The following is a 20,724-nucleotide window of genomic DNA, read 5'->3' as shown; positions in this document are numbered from 1 at the left end:
TACGACACAGCTTTGGTGTTGTGCCATGTTTTGATGCTTCTTGTTTGTAGCCATGAACACTCTACACAGCGTAGAGCGATGCCAAGCACTTGGCTGTGTACTCACTGCACTCTGAAATGTTCCATTATGGATGATATCATCCCATTAGGATATTATGTTGCAGTACATACAGACTGTACATACATATGATGGATGTGTCTCAGGAGTATGTGGTTTTCTAATTTCTTTACTGCCTTAATTCAAACCGTGTCATATTAAAAAACGAGGTTGGATTTTAAGGCATATAGAGCTGCCATTCATTTTTGCAGCAAAGAACGAAATGTTATTCATTCACAAACGGCTCCACAATAGTTTCTGGCTGAAGCAGTTTGTTAATGAAGTCATTCTGAGGCTGCTGCATTTCCTTGCCACTTTATATGCAAATCAATGCCATTGTTGAATGCTAGTGATCAACCTGAACTCATGAATAAAATATTCTCCTGTATGCAGTTTAACAAAATGTAGCACACTCTTTTCAATCAATGCACATAACACAATCGCGATGCATTATGAGTGTCTTGACAAGTTGGCAGAGCAGAGAGGTGCTATTAGCAGCTGATGAGGAAAAGTAAATGCTAGATGTAATATGCACCGTGTCAGCCCATCAGCTGGACCATTTTGACACCTTTGGGCAGTTAAGCCGGGCCAGTGAGACAGAGATTTCCCCCGCAGGCTGTTTAGCTCGTATGTTTATTCGCTCATTAGTTCCACTTAAGTGCAGAGCTGCCGGAGCCAAAGATCGTCGAGCCATTCATGAATTCAAAAGGTGAGTTTGAGCCGATGACTAAACTGTAATTGAATATGTATATATTTATTCATCTATTTCAACAACATCTCTGTTTTGAACTGTAATTAAACCAACAGCTTCCTAAGACGTGCTGATGCATATTATGGGGATTTGTCTTGGTTTGGTGCTGGTCCGTTCCGGATTTCAGACCGCAGCCCTTCAGACCTCTTAGTCTCTGAACGCCAGAGGTGAGAAAACCAGTGCTGTGTGTTCTTACGTCCCATGCAAAATGTATAATGGGAAGTGGCCAGCATGCATACAGCAACAGATTTAGTGGAAAACTTCCAATTCCAAAGATACGTCAGGAATTCAAATGTCTTTAAGAAAGCTGAAACTTCAGGAGAGATCTGCATTCAACTCTCCACACCCCCCTCCATCACCCCGTTCTACATTATTCACCCCGTCCCAAAGAATAAATATTAAAAAGGTCCCTGAATGAATTCAAACTCAAGATGGGTCAACAAGGAACTTAAGAGTTCTTGAATTGAAGTGGAATATAGAATTACACTTTATGTAAATGGCACAGATGTTAAAAGGATAAACCCAGATTGCATTTCTCAAATAAAACAAAAACACCGTGAGGAAAATCTCCCGCTAGATAAAAGCAAATCTATTACAGCTGCCTTCTGTGTGTTCTACTTTTTGTTAAGGTGGATAGCGCCATACACAGAGAGGGCTGCAGTGTACGCTATTTGTTTGGGGGAGAAGAATAAACATTGGGACAGAACTTTTACTTATTATACTTAATATAAAAAAACACTACAACAGAAGAAATATATATATTTCAACAAGGATACCACGAGTATTAGAATCATCATTCATATTCAGCTGACAAAGAGCAATCTTAATGGGGAGGTGTTTGAATATTATCTCTATGAAATGTGAGAAGAAGCTGTTCCAATGAAGTCTCCATTCCTGTCTTTGAACATGATCTTAATGCACAAAGCGTGAATATTAACAGATAAAATGACTACATGTAATGTGAAACGGGTCAATCGTAGTAACAGATGTACAGATGATTATGAACTGACTCTGTAGTTTCCCTCGGCTTCACAGAGCGTTTTAGTGCTTTTCAGCTCATTGTTTTGAATAAAATAATGCTGCTTTAATGATTCATTCCCATCCTTTTTAGATCTAACCTACATGATCGCACATCAAATGTCACATCAACAATCACCTACGCATTTTATATGCAACATTACCTTTAACAGGACGTCCACATACACGTTATGCTGCGACATTATCTCTCTGATGTCCCATTTAACGCCAGCCATCAGGAGCAACATCTGTTCGTAGTCGATGGCCTTTGCTGCAACAATCCAGTATATTGGTTTCCGAAGTTCGCTGGCTGTAGACACCGTCTGAGAGAAGGGAGAATACACGTATGCGAGTTATATTCAACATGTTTTTTGAGTTTTATGTATGCAGTAAACACCTTATGAGGCAAAGACGAAGTAAAGGTCTCTTTGATTTCGCTTCGATCATCATCAGTTGCACAATATTTCAAAAGAGTGAAATCACAGGACATGACATTCATTTGCTGTTTGGGGGAAGATAGACCTGTCTGTGTACCTGGAAGTTTCAAATGTCAAGTGGACAACAAAAAAAAAAGAAAAGACGGGGAAAAGGCTGCCGGCGAGGTCATGAGTGACAGAATATTGTCTCGGTTGAGAACAGCACTGCATGCTGGGTTACAGTTACACGGTCACTTATCTTTACAGAGAATTAAACAAAGCAAAAAGACAAAGCAAAAAGACGAAGGGTGATGGCTACAAGTAAAAAAGTAAATGCAACTGGAATGTTTGTTTTAGTGAAAGACACTATGCCTATGCTACATTATGTTTTAATTAATGCACAATGAGTTGAAAGATGTGTGTCTCTTCCTTATGCGATTAAGTATTATTCATCATATACAAATAAAATGAATTAAAACTGGTTTGTTATGCTTTTCAAGCCCCAGAGGCAGGAACATGATGAACAAGACATTTACTGTAATTGCACAAACTTTAGAGAGCAGGTGCAAGTATACCTGGGAATAAAACTGTTGCAGGAAAGGCTTCTTTGCTGCAGGCATCATTGTGTCCAGGTGGGACTGGAGGGATTCAAACTGTTCGGCCAGAAACACACTGAGAGAAGAAACAGAAAGCCATTTAATTTGACGCAGAGGCGGCATAATGCGACACATAAAAACAAAATGAGTATGTGTTGTTTCTGTATTACCCAAGAGAGGCAGATCGATCAACTAAAGCTGATATTACTTTTGATTGAGGACCGGATATTTCGATGTTACCTGTTAATATGATGATGTGAATAGATAAGAAATGCTCATCTGCACAAATGTTATCTCTGCTTCCCTTCCCTGACGCTAACCTGTACCAAGATGTTGCAAAAGTATTCTTTCAGTGTAATTACTTGCACCATTCTCCCTGTTGCAGCGATCTAATTCCTTCCGCGTGATCATTACAAATCTAATGTGATCAATGATTAAGTTGAACATAAACTTTCCTCGAGTATCTCAGTTCTGCACTTTGCGAAAGCTGCCTCTGATTCCAAAGCTCACAAAGAAAAGCAAAGAATCATTTCTATCAGGCAACAGGGATTTTCAAAAATGAATGGATTTCAATTATCTTGAAAAATACTGTGACTAAGTAACAGAAAAGGAATTACAGGGCAAAACAAAAGCAATGCGGACAGAAATAATACCCCCATATTCAACTGTGACTAAATAAAGGCCGCTGGACTCACGCCGATCGATGGTTTTATAGTTTTACCGTACACTAAATGAAAATGGAGGGAGTCCAGAGTTTAATGTGTAGAGCGCGCCTCACACAGAGATTTCTTTAGAGCTCCAACAACACACCTGATTGAACGGTGGAATTTAATATTAAGAAAACAACTCAATGCTGTCCTGCCCCAGAGTCATACACTCCTGCCAGTGGTACCGAAAACTACGCTGTCACTCCGAACATCTATCTGCCTGTGTCTTAATCGATTGACAGGAATCTTTCTGTTTTTATACCAACAAGAAGATTTATCTTTTTTTTTTTTTTTTAAAGGGTGGGATATAGGATTTTAAAAACACAAGTAAACATTGTGGCTGAATCATTTACTTCGATTATTGTGATGCGTAATCGGGAGCTCATTTTGGATGCATGGGGACTCAAAAGCTAAGTCAGTATTTTCTTCTTAAAGTAAATTTCTTTTCAGATCTGGCCATAAATAGATGATCTGTAAGGATGCTGCACGACAGTGAACACTGGTAACCCCAACAGAAATCTTTATATTTAAAGCAATAATACAGATAAGTGCCGCCTGGTTAACGCTAAATCTGAAAACACTACATTAAACACAGCCAGCACCCCCCCATAAATGAGCACAGTGGACATTTATTCTCTTCATGGTGCAGAGAAAATCACATTAAGGTTCGCTGGAACAGCTTGTGTTTACCTCGGCAACATGCAGTCAGGTAAGAAAAAGCACACCCTGCAGTTCACACTTATCTGATCACGCTTGTATAAATAGGACATCTGAACAACAGCAGGATGGGCAACTGACAGAGCTCTTATCTTCAATTTCTGCACATTGGTTTGTCCGTGGTTTAAAATGGCACGTGCGTAAGATGTCAGAGGCGCTCACAATACACGCTAAGGTTAGCTGCCTTTTCTAATCACACTTTTTCAAACTTTCCATGCAGTTCTGCCCAGAATAAGTCTGAATCCGTTCACACCAGGGGATCTTTTCCCTTCAAACTTTACCCAAGAAAGACATTTCTTCACCTCTGCACTTTAGCTCTTTTACTTTCATTATTCTTCGGAGCTTGTTGGCCACATCCGATACATGAAAAACTGTGTGGGAGAGTGTAGGCCTATTCAGCACTTCTGCAGTGGTGTCATCTGGGCCCTTGGTTTACAGACTTTCATTGTAAAGCACTTTGTTCACTGCAGACTTCTCAGGGTCCAAGAGTTGTTGCACTGACAGTTTAACCTAATTATGTACGAGTGTGCGCGGATGTAATAGACCAAGATAAAGAGGGAGAGCAACTACATAGGCGGCGCAAGAGGGAGAAAATAAATTCGTAAGTGAGCCACTGATTGCTAGAGTCAGACGAACAAATAGCAAATTATACGGAGAGCCCTAAGAATTCTAATTAGGGGTAAATGAAGTCTCTCCGTCTCTATTTTCTACTTCAATTATCTTTTTAGGTAATGCAAATCTTTGATGGCCAGACTGAATAATCAGCTTCTTTAACTTGAAAAGAGAAAATGCATTGATGGAAATAACTGCCAGGTTACATCACACAAGTAATGACATGAAACAAGCCGTCACAATCGTCTCCGCCATACCAGAGGAATAAAGACCAATAATGCTGCGTGCTGTCTTAAAGTGCAACTAAATGATGTATTTTAAAATCATTTAGATCGTTGGTTTACTGGAGTGTTGTGTAGAGAGTACTTACAGAGACTCAGTGGCCACCACTCTCTGTGCGAGCCCATAAAGAGTCCCACCGTTAGTGAGGACCACCAGTTGGCTGAGATGGGGGCTCGGCACCTTCTCCTTTCTGTCCTCTGCTGCACTGTGGACCGTTACATTCTCCCCCACTGCCTCCTGGAAGACACAAACGTGTATATTCATCATATTCTTGCCATTTCAGTTTCCATAGACACTTTTTAACTTGTGAATGAAGCAATGAAATGGGTCAACGTCTATGCCTAATTGCGTGGGGTGCTTGTGCCGTTATACTTCCTCTGAAAGTGTAGTTATCATAATAATTAGAAACAGCACAGGGACGTGTGCAATAACCAGGGAACCAAGTTAGCGTTGGATAACATACTGAGAAATAATGTAAGTTATTTGTAACCGTTATTCTGTCATGGTTTCTGAGGAGATGCTGCTCACTGTTACTTTAACAGCTAACCTGACATAACAGATGGTGGTTCACTTGCAAAAATGAAGACAAAATGTAGATGTATGCTGGTAAGCATAATCTGAAATTCAATCAACCTCGTGGAACTCGGTTGCATCCAAAGCCCACACACTCTAAGATTCTGCTGACCGAACACTCCGCAACAGCAGGCATTTATCTTCCTTTTGATATATTCCTCCACACCTCCAATCCAGAAACCCCTTCATCCCTTCATTTGAAAAACAATAGAAAAAGAAAGATTTCAGCCTAAATCCCTTCCCAACAATGATCCCAATAATCTATATCTGCATACTAAGCCATTGAGAATCCATACAGGAGGTCAGGTTATAGTATTTTATATGAATCCACGATGAATCACATTGGCATGTAGCTGCAAAGCCCCCTGAAGCAGCATCTGGGAGATCAATAGCAATCACACAGGTAATGACGGAATGGGAGCTATTAATGCTGCACCACATGCCAGAAAGACCGGTGGATCAGCTTTTAATACTGAGACTGTACAAAGTGCAGACTAACAAAGTGTGTAAATAAAAGCATAATGTACAAATAAATGGTCATTTCTAATGCATCTGAAAAACTAATAAGGGGAATGAAACATGGTAACAGGCCAACGTGTCACGAGTTTCTCTTCAGTGAAGGCAAGAAAGACAGCAGAAGGTAGAATACCTGTGCTGAAGACAAAGCAGTGTTGTAAAACAGGCAGTGATAAGATGTAAAGTAAGATGTATAAACCATAAATAGACCAGCAGACTTAGATTTATGGTTTGACCGAGACCTCCTATGTGAAAACTGCAACCTTTCCACAACCTCCAAGTTATCTCTCTGCATTCAATCCAATCAGTGTCGCAAAAACCAGTCTGAAATAAAATGTGATCACATTTAGAAACGTATTATTACTTTTACAGCTTAGAGAATCTACAGCTTCCCTACGGAGGGAGCAACATATCTCCCCCCCAAGAGCAACTTCCTGCAAACATCGACGCCGTTACTATTTAAAAGTCAGAAAAGTGACTGATGTAAAACACTGAATGTAATGAAACACAGACGGTAAAATCAAACATTACAAGCCTGAAACAACAAGGTAATTATAAATAAGAGATATTACGTTTTTAAACCACAATTCCCATCTGAAATCATAAAATATGATTTGTACCTTCGTCTGAATACTTGTACTTGACGTATATGCAACCAGAAATGAAAGGACAAATATCAGACGGCGAGCTTTTGTCCCCTGCAGACGTTCTGTCCTTTGAGAAGATGCTGCAGAGCAGACGCAGCACAACCAAAGTATCCACACCTTCACCCCTTTGCACAGCGGAACGTGCTGAAAATGTATTTATTCTGAACTCAAAGATGTTTCGTTATTGTTTTAACTTATTTCTTTAATCACTGTGTGCAGGTGTTTGATTCAGTGCTTTTTAAGGATTTGTTCCGTGGTAAAGGAACTGCAGTTAACATTGTAAGGGGCTGAGGTTATGACATCTTTCTTCTCTTTCCAACATTGCAGTGCGCTCCCTTTAATTCTGCTGTATTATGCCGACTTCAATCACCGGCTTGATAGAAAATCACACCGATATATTCTCCTTTAAATCAACCAAATCAATTTCACTTTGATTGCGTAAGCCTGACGTTACGGCAAAGTCTAGTTTTGGTCTATTTTTAATCTCTCCACACGAGGCTCGACCTTTCGTTGACTGCGCCCCTGCAGCATAAACACTTTGTGTAAAAAGAAAAAAGGAAAAAGAAAATCTTGTGAAGGACCGTCGGGTTTCTTTTCCAACAGAATTCAACTCTGCAGGGATTCTTCAGGTAAAAGCAATGACGAGACTGAATACAAAAGGTGTTCAAGAAAAGAGAGAAGAAAACCAAACAGCATTCATGCATTTGGGATTCTTTTCAAACTCTGAAGCAGGTAAACACATTTAAGAGCTGCTCCAAGCTTTGGCAGCTTGTGGCAACAGGATTTTATGTTATCGCCTGTTTGGGGTGACATGCAGGTTGGTACAGCGTGCTTTCTTCATGCTTATAAGGCTTCATCTCCTATCATTTTATGCTCAAAATGGCAAACACTATATTATGTAAAAGCATTAACATAATTTCCCATTGTTGTTGCCCTTCGATGACCCTGAAAATACATTTTTTTGGGGGGATAAACATGCAAATATTGTGTGTAACTGAGACATCTACAATGTTACCGTAATATAATAGAACAATTTGAAAGCTTCTGCCTGTTTTAATCTGCAAATAAATGTCAGTGATGCTGAGAGGAGGAAGCTTGCGTCTTCCTCATGAATGAATTCCTACAAATGAGCGACTGAACTTCTTGGCTTCACGGTCTTCTTAATCATGAGGCAATTACGGCTCACAGTAATATTTTGTGGTTGATGGCAAATATGCACCAACAGGTACAAACAGGTACAAATTCAATTGAATGATTCACGCTTCTAAAAATAGCTTCATACATATATATATACATATATATATATATATATATAAAGATATCAAGTCATCATTACACACTAACTGTAAACACGTACTGCAACTGTAAAGTTTTATGAAGACACTCGATCAAAATGACAAATGACTTCAGCGAGATGAAGGTAAACTAAGTCCATGTGTCCAATGCGTTGCCAAGTGAGTGCAGAAGAATGCCATATTGTACAAATGAAACGTCAGCCATAGATTTTTCATACGAGGGCCAGAAAAACTGGGGATGAGGCAGATCTTTCCATATAGGAAGAGTTACAGTGAGGAGGTCATGCATCATTTGATTTACACTCTGCATCTGCTGAAGGAGTTTCTCTGCTAGATAAATTGGGCTTTTTCCACTGTGAAGTGTAGTAAATTGTGTTACATCGCCAATACAGTCTGATGAATGTTGGTCCGTGGGGATTTTCAACATTTGCTGCAGTATACAAAATCTTAAAAAGGTCTGTATGCATGTACAGCATCTATATGTGGCTATTGGGTACAGTGTAGTACTGTAAACAAATATTCTAGTTAATCACAGAAAACATAACTCACAGGAAATATTAGAGCTAAAACTAGAAGTTGATTCATGGACAGAAGACTAATGGGCAACTATTTTGATAATCGATTCATCTTTCCGGTCATTTTTTTCACGCAAACAATTATGAAGAAAATCCCAAAAATTCTCTGGTTACACTTCCTCAAGTGAGAGGATTTGCTACTTTTCTCTGTTTTATATGTAAACTGAATATCTTTGGGCTCTGGGAGGTAGTGAGAGGCATTTTGTCCACATCAAAAGATGTAAAGCAGGACGGCACAAATAATCGTTCACTGCAGTCAGAGTAATGTGTACGGGTAATTGCCTTACGTGTCACACATTGATTATTTCATACACTACCTGCAATCATGCTAAATAGTTATTGTTTAACATTGACAAGTTGAAATTCCAGTCGTTAGCATGCGACATTAAATCAATTAATTATTAATGGTTTCCCGTTCACAAAGAGAAAAAGAAAATGGAGGAAAATAAATCAGAAACATTAATCCGGTATAAGCGGTTGCGAGACGCTGCTTTGACTTTATTATTACAACCATATGAATGAGTTCCTCTATGTGCGCCCAAGCATGTTAAAGCAGTTCTACAATGAAAAGCTCTCAAATTGCATTTGTTGCTGTTCCCAGAGCAGTCTCTGATAGTCGGAGCCAAAGGCTGAGCACACACTCGTCACTCAGCAGATCCTCACAAATCACCCTTTCAGAGGAAATTCTACAAACGCATTCCTCGGCTTCATTTCTATACGACTATATATCACTTTTGGCGGCTTATGGGAAGGAAAATATGCTTGTTTTCATTTGTCGCCGTGAAGACAATCAGTGTACTGATGTAAACGGTCATTAACTATTTGAGTTTAATAGAGAAAGAGAACCCGAGGCACTGCGTGACCTTTGTAAAAACAGAATAAATGATTATTCATCAGCGTAGTGAGTCACGGCAAACAATAAGAGAAAAATGATTGTACGGAAAGTAAGAATATTCTCATAATAGGCTCAGCTGGACCATTTTCTCTATATAATCATCTACTTTTAAGCTGCTTCCACATCACCGAACTGAAGAGGTACCGATTCCTCATTTGCTCAAGTCACACCATCGCCCTCATGAACCCTGTTAACTGTGTTGGAATCTTAATGTGTTCGGATTAACAAGAGGAAAAGCACAGTCTGAAATCCAAATGTAAGCAGAAGGGTATCCCTGCTTCCAAAAATCACCTGATTTTATTTTTAAAACCTGCCATGCCCCCTTGAACATATATATATTATATTATTATATATTATCCGTTTACTAAGATGCAATACGACAGCTGATGAGGTTTATTCATTTTGTAGAATAAGTAGCACGTCTATCTATTAAAGAACCACTTATGTGAGCTTTGAAATTCAAACATACATTACAAAATATGTTTATATTGTAAGTATGGTTAATAAAAGTGATGAAATGCTGTTAAGACTCTCTTTGTATTCAATTCCATTGCATGAAAGACATCTGAAACAAAAACTCTGAAACGCTGGTTACTCTAAAGACCAACAGCCACATAAACGAGTCGGACCAAAACTAAATTTCAAGCCTTGCGGGTAATAATCAAGGTTGTGTGCACTGCGGTGTACAATTTGTTCATCACAAAGGAACAGAAAGCAGTCCACTGATAACAGATCCTGAATCGAGTTACTCACAAGAAGAAGCAGGAGGCCCGCTGAAACCTGCTGCATGTCAGTGGTGCTTCAAAAGCGTCCATTAAAGTGTTTTCTTTAAAAGATGCGATTGAAATTAAATCCACATTCTCCTCACATTTTCAAATGAGACTCATTCAAAAACGCTTTCTTTTAACAAGCTCTAATCAATTAGCCTACCGTACCGGAGCCGACTGATTTGATTCGTGATTTTCATCTAACAGTTTGGGAGTTATCAACACAGTTACGTAAATTATTTAATCAGGGCGGAGGTAGCAGGAGGTCTTCACTGATGACACAATAATCAAGGTTTCCCGTGAAACCACACCGGAAGCAAATGACAGAATCTATTAAAGAGTTGACCAAGATCAAAACTGTAAGCTGTAAGTGTAATCACACAACTGGCTGATAGGTTAGGATACATTTTAAGATTTATTTATTTTTTCAGATTTTTGGATGGACAGATGGATAAAACATGTTGTAGAAAATACAGCATATGCATGTCATGTTATTTAGCCATTAGCCCCTCGCTAGCATGGTCAAGCAGCAGCCGATGAGCCTCACTTGCGTAGGACCGGCTAAGATCTTTGTAAAATTGCAAGCAGGTCCACATGACGGCATTTCTTCCGTCCATATCAACAGCCAAGTCCATATTTGGTTACACTTTGAATACTTCACAGGACAAAAAGAATCAAAGTTCACAGGTGACGTTGGAATAAAAGCTGTACTTCTGCCCATTGTATTGGAGAAACGGACATATCTGTGTGGGTGTGGGGATCCTCAGTATAATAGGAATTGATGGAGCAAAATGAGGGCGTTAATAACCCATTTAAAGGCCTTTGTAAAACGATGAGGAAAAAAGAAGCTAAAATTCTCCTGTGACTGACAGATAATTTCAGTCTTTTATTCATTTCTTTAAAGAGCTGTGCTCCTGGATAACGCTGAACAAAAGTTCTGCCCTGAGCATACTAAAGTAATTCAAACCTGTGACCTACAAGATGTTAATATACATCTGTCACAGATAGAACTAAAAAAAACGAGTCCCAAGAAGAATACACCTACTCACAGTAGAGTACTACTCACAGTAAAGTCTCTTTTGATTCTGCACTTGTAACAGATGAACACACCAACAATCATACACTGAATCTAAATGCTCTAAGCTGACAACAGTATTCTTTAAGGTAAGTGACAGAAGGAGTTAAATTATCAACACAGAAATGTCACAGTTAGAATTTACATGTTTAAAAACTGTGACTAAGTGGAGAGCAGGGTCGTCCTTCAATCTGAGGATCGGCGGTTCGATCCCGGCTCCTTGAGCAAGACACTTAACGTCTCGTTAAGTGTCTTGCCTCTCGCCTACGGTGTGTGAATGTTAGTTGGGGCAGGAGGCATTGTAGCCCCTTCCATGGGTGAATGATGACAAGTAGTGTTAAAGTGTGTTTGAGTGGTCGGAAAGACTAGAAAAGAGCTATACGGTCCATTTACCTAAGGAAACTATACTTCAAGAAAAGGGGAGAATTAATGGAAAACACATGATTCACATGAAGCAAGAACAGATCCAGTATGTTCTTGCTTCATCACTTTTTTTGGACTATGCTCTATATCCTTTTCAGCATAATTCACTTCACACACACTTAATACACTTGACACAACGTTGGCCTTCAATGTTATTAATCCTGGCAAGAGGGCATTATTGAAAACCAAATGCCTCCGTCTCAATACAAAAGAAGTTTATTTATGCTTCTGGTGTTCTGTGTGTTCTCTGTTCCATTTCTGACCGAAAATATCTTCCTGTCTTCCTGCATCCACAAGCCACGGTTAAGGTCAAACTATTATCCTGCGCTCTTTGTTCCCGCGGTATAGTGTCTCCATTGATAATCAATAATGAATGTGAATGGTACAAAACAGAAGAGCGACTCAACACCTTTCAGAGAGAGTTTCTATATAGAAAGATATTACAGGTGTTTAGAAAAACAAACACATTCGTGCCAAAAGACAAAAAAAAAATGGGAATATCAGCGCTTCAAGAGACATTTCACTGCAACTGCATTTATTCAAAGCCGAACCAAAGTTTGAACGGGAATTTTGGCCGGCAGCACCGCCCCAAAGCCTTCCGGAAGAATGTCTCTACTTGATTCTGTCAGCTTTGCTAACATCCAGTAGTTGAGAAAGAACAGCTTGCCTAAGAGTGCTAACATCCACTTCAATGTCCTTCAGGGCTTTTGTATAGTGTGGACGGGCGAAAGGGAAAACAACTTTTGTTTGTCTGTGAGGTATATCTGCAGAAAGATCTTTCCCCATGTGGACCAACAGCATTGTTCAGTATGAAGACATCAAGCATCGAAGCCGGGGAGCTTATCTACACTTGTGTAATGATTAGAAATTAAGCCCCGGAGTTGCCAATGAACAGAAAACATATATAAAATAATTATCATCATGGGAGGGATTTGAAAACAGATAAGAGCAAAGCTTTGAATAGAAGACTTAAAGCAGTAGCTTGATGACTATCAATCCCTGTTTTTCCTCCGACAGATCAAAGACGAGAGGTTTAGATATTCAGCCAGCTGAAAATGATTCTTTTAATGAGGATGGACGATTAAAATGGATGTACGAGTGTGCGTGTATATGTACAGTAATTGTGTGTGGTAGGACTAATGAGATTCTGCTGCGCTTTATGGTACTCACATGGGACATGTAATCGCATAATGCCTTGGGGAGAAAGTGGCACTGAAGCTTTGTATCGATCAGTGTGAAGAGTGCAGGATTTCAGCTCCACGGGGGAAACACACCAAACCTCAGAAGCATATTTTAGATTTTGTATAGGCCTGACTTTCAAACTCGGCTCTAGTATTTCTTATACGACAATACTGCAAGTAGCAACTGGCTGCCTCATTACTTAGCCACAGTCTGCATTGCAGGCCATGGGTTTTATCTTGGCTCAGACTAATTCTCTGTTTTTCTAAAGTGCTAAGTCAGGCCCCACCTCTGCTGGAGCATCTGTTTTCTTATTGGATTTTTCCCTGCTCGTCCACGGGGTGATGTGTAGTGAGCAGCTCAGTCTGAGGTAGTTTTGAGGTGGGAATGGGAGGCCCCATCAGTCATCAGCAGCAGACACCTGAGGAGGGACGGGAGCTCCCTCTCAGTATCAAGTCTGTCGGATCCATCAATTAACTCCACATTCAAGCATCAATTAGCTGAAACAATAAGATGAATAATCGCTCGACGGAAGATTATTCTGCGACAAGTGAGACTTCTCAAAAGCTTGCTGATTTTCTCTTTTAATGCTAAACTGAATGAGTTTGTTTGTTTAAACAACAACCAAGGTAAAGGTACCAGGGTAAGGGGTTGCACAGTGGAGCTGGAGCCTAACGAAGCAAAATAATAGCAAGGAAACTCTGACCTTTCAAAAACCAGCATTTGGATGGAAAAACTTTAAAAGTAATGTCACTTTCAAATGTTATTCCCCAGCAAATATAAAATAAACATCCTTGATTTGAAAGGCTCGGTGAACTCTAAGAGCTTGATCATTCTGTAATCGCCCTGGCCATGAAGGGAGCTTCCGGCAGGGGAGTTGAAAAGTGATCTCTGAATTGAAGTGTCTCAGTCTGTCGTGATTGACTGCTTACTCCTCTCAAATCCATTCCGTAGAGATTCATGGGCAAATCGAGTGGACTGCCTGCCAGGCAATTACTGTCAAGTGGATCCAATTGCACCTCTTTGTCACTCTAATACTGGAAATTTGGTTCTCATTAGATGAATGTCAAATGGAATTAAGGCCGTCACTTATTTTACAAGACACCAACCGCCACCTCTGGCAACTTCTTTTCCAACAGCTGCTGGTCCGATCACCTGCGCCGGGATGACAACAGCCGCGATACACGGAGAAAACTAGAAATACAGCCAAGCACTTCAATTTTAGTTTAGTTCCATGTCTGTCCAAAACAACCTAAAAGCCGGAAATAATTCAGTTAAATACTTGAATGAACCAACCTGAAGTGTATGGAGAATACAGAATACAAATGAAAGTGTGTTACTCTGCTCATCACACCAGGGGATGTGAGACAGGAAGCTGAGTTACAGTATCCAGGGGGATCAACTGTCTGCTCATCACAGCTGAGGAGCTGGGCCCATCAATGCAGCCCCGACAAAATGTCAATACTTGTGATATCCTGACAACTACAGTATAAACAGTCACACCATGGAGCTTAATTGTGATCTATAATCCCTGTCAAATAGCAATCCCCACTGGTGTATCTGGTGAGACGTTAAACTAGTGAATAATAGGTTTGGTGTGTAGCGTGCGTGTGTGTGCGTGTGTGACATTAGCCAGTGCCTCTCATGAGAGGCGGCGTGCCCATGTGTGCGTTAGCTGTACCAAGACAGAGTAGCTAACCACAACATATGCTTAGGTATTATCACTCTGCTACTAGCAGGAAGAGAGCATGCAAAGTGGAAAGTCTGTGTGTGCGTTTGTCTATTAAAGTTCCCATTCTCTTTATATATGTGTGTGTTTTCTTGTCTGGGAGTGTGTGTGTGTGTGTGTGTGTGTTTTTGTGGGTGCATCTCTGCAGGCACCCTCACTGCCAGAGGACTGGCTGCCAACACAGAAATCACCCGGCTTCTCATTCCTGTTTCAGTGCCAGGCTTGAAAAAGGCTGAAGAAGTCCCATTGTACCCTGAGGACGCGGGCGTATGCACACACAAAACACACATCTAATCGACACATTATTGGTTTGACTTCAGCAACCGCAAGACTCAATCCAAACAGGGGAGAAAAACACGATCTTATCTTCATGGGTAACCCTGAAATAAATACACATACAAACACGGCATTGTGTATTCAGTCAGAAGCACCACATAAACTGGGAGCAACAACACCAGCGGAGTTGAGAGGTGTGTAATCACTGGAAATGATTAAAAAAATGCAAGGAGGAAAACGTAAGGGGAGAGATGAGAAAGAGAGAGAGTTGGAAAAACAAGTGAGAAAAATAGAGCGAGTGATTGAAAGAGTAAATACTGGTGGTTTGAGTACTGAGAGAAGGAAAAGGACGGTGAACCAGAGGTGGACTTCATCGCAAATGCTCGGCTGTGTCAGCGCTCGCTTGCAGCAACGGCTCTCAACAGCTGCCACAGCTGAACTTTCTGGCAGCGACAATATGGCCGCAGATGGAATTCATATCACCACTTCCATCCGGCACTGTCATCTAACGTGCCCCAAGCAATAAAACCAAAGAATATTCTTTTTTTTTTTTTTCTTTTTTTCAAAAGCAAGGATTGTAAGTAAATCATTATTTTATGCGACAGCTGATTCCTCTCAAGTGAAACAATTCAGTTCGGAGCTTCACAAGTTAGTATTTCACACGTGAACTAGAAAACGGCGTTGATGTCGGCGCTCGGGATTAAACACTATGCCACGAGTGTTTTGAGTTAAACGAATATGTGAACAAGGAAATAACGTCTCTGCCACTCTCAGAAGTTGCTGCCTAACCTCCCAATCTTCCAAACACTCTCAATAACAACATTCAAAGTCAAATAGTTTTAATTTCGAGTTCACTCCCTGTCAAAACCCAGAGAAGCGACAGGGTTTCGGAGAGGTAATCAAGAATAGCAGAGGCAGAGACAGAGCACATAAACAAGGGGATGATCTTTTACTTTTCCCCCGTGGAGCTCCCAATTTAAGCTGAAGCCCCTCTGTACCTGAGACGCGATGAGAAGGAATCTCACTGACGTTCATATGGGACTCGGAGTCATTACCAGCACATTGGTTTTGGACTCAAACAGTTGCGACGGCAAATCAGGGGAACAAAACCTCAAGGATTCGGCTGCTCAATTGAAATGCAGTGTGCAATTAACTTTATAATCTGTTTACAAATGAGGTCTACCCTGCTGCAATCTCTGGAGTGCGTATTTGTATGCAGGGGGAGTGTGTTTGTGTACTCGGTGTGAATAAATTCTCACTTTGGAGCGAAGACACCTATATTAAAAAATTAGAGATTTATAATCCATATGGAAACTCAATATAAATTGTTATAAATGACAATATATGTGTGTGTGTGAGAGATTTATGTGAGCACATCATGATGTGAAACACAGAAGAGCAATGAGAGAGTGAGGCAGTGCTCTATAAGTTTGGAAAATAGGGCTTTTTCTCCAACACTGAATGATTTAATCGAGATGAGCTAAAACAGTTTTTTATACGAGGAAGAAGACTAAAAGCATTTTCCAATACATTAGAGGGGATGGGTGTAATTACAAAGCCAGAGTCAGTGTCCTCCGTCTTAAATAGATCTAATATCACGCAGCCTGCGATTGCCACACAAAGTGATATGATTATTCCCATCTGAAGTGTGTGTGTGTGTGTGTGTGTGTGTGTGTGTGTGTGTGTGTGTGCATGCACGCGTTAAAGGTTTAACATCGTTTTGTCTCTTGCGAGAACTCAATCAAAAAAAAACCCACACGTCCCTGTTCTCTTCCTCCACCCAGTCTGTCCGTGTGCAGCTCAGATGATAAACATATTCTCCACAGCTGAGCACCGAGCTCTGCCGACATTTGAAAATGGGCAAGAAATAATTGGGGTGTAAATAGTTGCTATAGTGCCCCCTGAGGGGAAGACGACATGATGCTGCGGCTCATCGCTTATACTGCAAATTTAAAGTTTTGATAATTCATCATTCTTTTCTGACTTTTATCCACTTTCTCACCTCCGCCTTACCGCTTCATTTAGTTTCCGCTTTCTCCTCCTCGTCAGCTCTATCCTCTGAACTGCTAAGCTGTAAACATCACAGCAAAATTATCATTATTCTACGCTGTCAAATAAATGCTTTCTTTTAAAAAGGTGCTTTGGATGCTGCGTGCTCCCCTACTGTGGAAAACTGCTGATTATTTCTGCAGGAAAAAGTGATGCTGATTGAAAAACAAAAACAAAAAATCACTCTGTTCCCCTTTCTTCACATTTTGATGTGATTACTGGCAGCTTGTTATAAAATTGTTATTGGCACTGACAGTCACCTGACTGCTAATTACAGTCCAAATCAGTGATCAACTTGCTGCCAGCTGTTTCAGAGCCAAAAAGAAAAGTGCTTAGTGGCACATTTAATAATTCGTCCTGCAGCATGCAGTAGGTGGTGTTGTGTGAACACAGAGATGGAATTAGAAAGGATATTTGAGAGACACAGAAAGCCCCAAAGGTTCTCAGAAAATGAAAAATAAAACAACATTATACAGGACCTCACCATGGGAAAATAATATATATTGTGAGTCACAATTTGTGACATATGATAAAATCCAATTTAACTACGCATAACCAATATTGTCCTCTTTATTTTCCGATACAGCTGCTCTGGGCTGAATTGAAGCCGTCTGGTTTCTGGAGCTTCTGAATAATAATGTACATCACAGACACATAGAAATAACTGAATACGTTTTTAAAAGAATAAAAGCTGACTTTTTAGTGTAGCGATTTGAATTCAAGGCAGAAGGACTACAATGTGAGTTCAGTGAGCCATTCCATCACACATCTACCATAATTAGACTCAAGCGATAAAACTCAGTTTTTCTCATTAAAAACAAAAGAAAAACAAAACATCAACAGAATTTTATTTTCGCCTTCAGGGGAGCAAAACTATTGCAGATTAGGGCCAAACTAAAGTCCAAGTAAGGCTTCTTTAAAACACAGGCCGTCTGATATGGAGACAAATGAAAGGCAGATGTGGGAGATGATACATGCTTCATCATTTAACAGAGGAGAAAGTCTGTAGAAAGATACGCTATCAGACACGAGTGTAGAAAGCTCTGCCTGCACCAGAGTAATCGTCACTATGTAGTTTTACAGAGGGGAGCAGTGACTGAGAGCCCTAATGGAGTAACACACACATCCTCCCTGGTGCAGCCACTTTAACAGAGAGAGGTGTGTGTGTTTGTGTGAGTTACCGCTGGCCAGTTAATGACGACCCATAATGCATTTTGTGGCGATACGAGCCGTGAGATCAGACATATGGTCAGGGTGGAAAGAGTGGATGGGTAAAAAAATAATGCAGAGAGAGGGGAGCGGAGAGAGCATGTTTGTGTCAGAAAATGAGGCAGACGCGATGAGGTAACGAGCGACGGTAAAAAGAGAAAGAAAGAGAGCGAACAGAAGAGAAAGTGAGACAAGGAGCAGAGGAAGAGTTTCAGTCTTACCATGTCAATGAGGCTCTCCTGGATCCGGTTCAGTGTGGTTCTCAGTCTGCTGCTGATAAGGCCCAGACCCGATGACTCATACTGTACAATTCCAAAACACACACACAAATATATTTACATATATATCTATATACACAATATATATATATACACACACACACAATTAGTTTCTGCACCGTGCACAAACACCTTCCTCTTCCTGAACAGCACACACAATTCAGCAGAGTGTGAAGGCACACACACACACACACACACACACACACACACACACACACACACACACACACACACACACACACACACACACACACACACACACACACACACACACACACACACACACACACACACACACACACACACACGAGAATCTTTACTTTCGGCTTCTAGCCGAGTCTAATCCAAAAGAGGGAGGAGTAAACTGGAGGAGCAGAAGTCAAAATCAATCTCAGTGTGGAGAGGGAGAAAGCACGGCAAACTCAAACATCTAAATGCTACTGAAATCACTTTCACATGTGTTTGATGTCACTTCAAATCCACCACACCACAAGTGTTGACTATAGCATTTTGGACTCGCAAGGCAGGGGGGGAGACAACCTTGTGTGTTAGTCATTAATGCTTCCAGAGATCTACTCTTACCAAGCAAGCAGGGCCCACCACCCTGGCAGGGCCCGCGTCTCTGCCACCGTGAGTTGGCAGAGACGGGCTTGGGACAGGCTATGGATGACGAATGGGCAGCAGAAAGGAAAAACAAGAAGCAAAGTCTCACGTTAACAAAAAACAACAAACAAACAAAGAAACAGAATTACATTAATGGAAGTAATTGGTGAAATTACTCGTGTACACATCAACACTTGATTGTTGCCTCACATTAAAATGAAATGACATTTTTAATCTTGTACTTGTTCTGAAATTGAAACATACTTCCAGCTCAATAATCTCCCTTTCAGTGTGGTGATGTGGGAGAACGTCACTGAGAACAATTGTATAGTGTCTTCACGATACAACTTCCTGCTGCGTCTCTGCAGGAAGCTTTCCAAGGTTTGAAAAAAAAACAACTCTGACGACATCATCAGAGTTATCTTGTTTATCTCAGCATCTTTAACAGAAGGCTTGTGTTGAAAACTTGAGATTTGGGGTGTGAAAGAGGTGGGCACAGGGAGAGCCCAATGAAAGACGCTAATTATGTTGCATTATGGGGAATGTAGGATCAAACATTTTTTCTGAAGAAGATAGAAAGGGGTATTTTTATTTTATTCTGCGTCACAGGAGACTGTGATGGTGTAAAAACTTTGACTTGCACATGTGCATGCAAGATGCATATAATTCATCGGGAGGAACCGTCTGTGGGAGGCAGGAGCCGAGAATGAAAAATGACAGTTTCTTGCAGTATCGCTCATTTTTCAGAGAAGCCATCTTTTCAAACATCAGATACTTTCCTGATCTGCTCTTTCTCTCTCTCTCTCTCTCTCTCTCTAGGCAGCTCTGTCTCGACACATCTTTCCTCCATCATTGTTTTGGTATCCAGCCTCTCTCCTCCCTTCTTTCTGCCATCATACTGCCAAACAGAGCAACACACTAAAAATTCTTCCATCTTTATCTTTATCTTCCCTCCATCTTTCACCTCACATTTCTCTCTGTTTTAATTTAGGTTAATCCAATGGGGCTAGCTTTCCATAATTCTGAAGCATTAATAACTTTTCCAAAAATAGTTTATAACTCTGCCTCTCTCAGCCCCGAGCACTTAGAAGCCGGGTTATTAATGGCATTGGAGAATCTGTGAGCATGGCACATAATGCAGCTTTAGCATGTGTGTGACGGAGTCAATGGTGCAGCTTGACTTGACAGGGTCAATATACACAGAGAATGGGGTATTTACCCTTTTTGAATATTAATGTCACCCATTACTCTTCAAGTGGGGGAGTCAAGCTGCTCCATCTTGATTCCAGCGGTGTAAAGAGAGCAAAGCCTAGGTCAAAATACCAGCATACAGTATGTGCATAGCAATTTTCAGAAATCTTTTTAAAGATTCATGGGGGGCATTAGCATTTTACTGCAGGTGCCTCTTTGAGTAAGACTATTATTGAAATGAGCCGGTTCA

The 20,724-nt window shown here is 40.6% G+C and overlaps 1 protein-coding gene across 4 annotated transcripts in view; it reads right to left on the bottom strand.

Moving 5' to 3' along the window:
- Positions 1 to 20,724, bottom strand: part of vps50 (VPS50 subunit of EARP/GARPII complex) — an 84,858-nt gene that overhangs the window by 5,577 nt on the left and 58,557 nt on the right. Inside the window, exons 22-27 of one of the 4 annotated variants that reach the window (XR_012957676.1) lie at positions 19,263 to 19,340; positions 18,624 to 18,704; positions 5,283 to 5,431; positions 2,856 to 2,952; positions 2,399 to 2,539; positions 2,050 to 2,187 (exon numbers count right to left, since the gene is read on the bottom strand). Coding sequence is in view for 3 of the 4 variants with exons in the window: in XM_076106419.1 (XP_075962534.1) it covers positions 2,029 to 2,187; positions 2,856 to 2,952; positions 5,283 to 5,431; positions 18,624 to 18,704; positions 19,263 to 19,340 (564 nt within the window). In the remaining variant the exon portion in view is untranslated. Of the gene's footprint in view, positions 1 to 2,028; positions 2,188 to 2,398; positions 2,540 to 2,855; positions 2,953 to 5,282; positions 5,432 to 18,623; positions 18,705 to 19,262; positions 19,341 to 19,549; positions 20,182 to 20,724 lie in introns of those variants that run through there. The other 3 variants (XM_076106419.1, XM_076106420.1, XM_076106422.1) reach the window with 3 other exon arrangements.

This window comes from Anarhichas minor, unplaced genomic scaffold, assembly GCF_050575085.1.
Source record: "Anarhichas minor isolate MPS153535 unplaced genomic scaffold, ASM5057508v1 ptg000033l, whole genome shotgun sequence".
NCBI classification, from domain to species: Eukaryota; Metazoa; Chordata; class Actinopteri; order Perciformes; family Anarhichadidae; genus Anarhichas; species Anarhichas minor.
The sequence above is the reverse complement of the archived record's forward strand: the minus strand, read 5'-3'. Positions and strand labels throughout refer to the sequence as shown.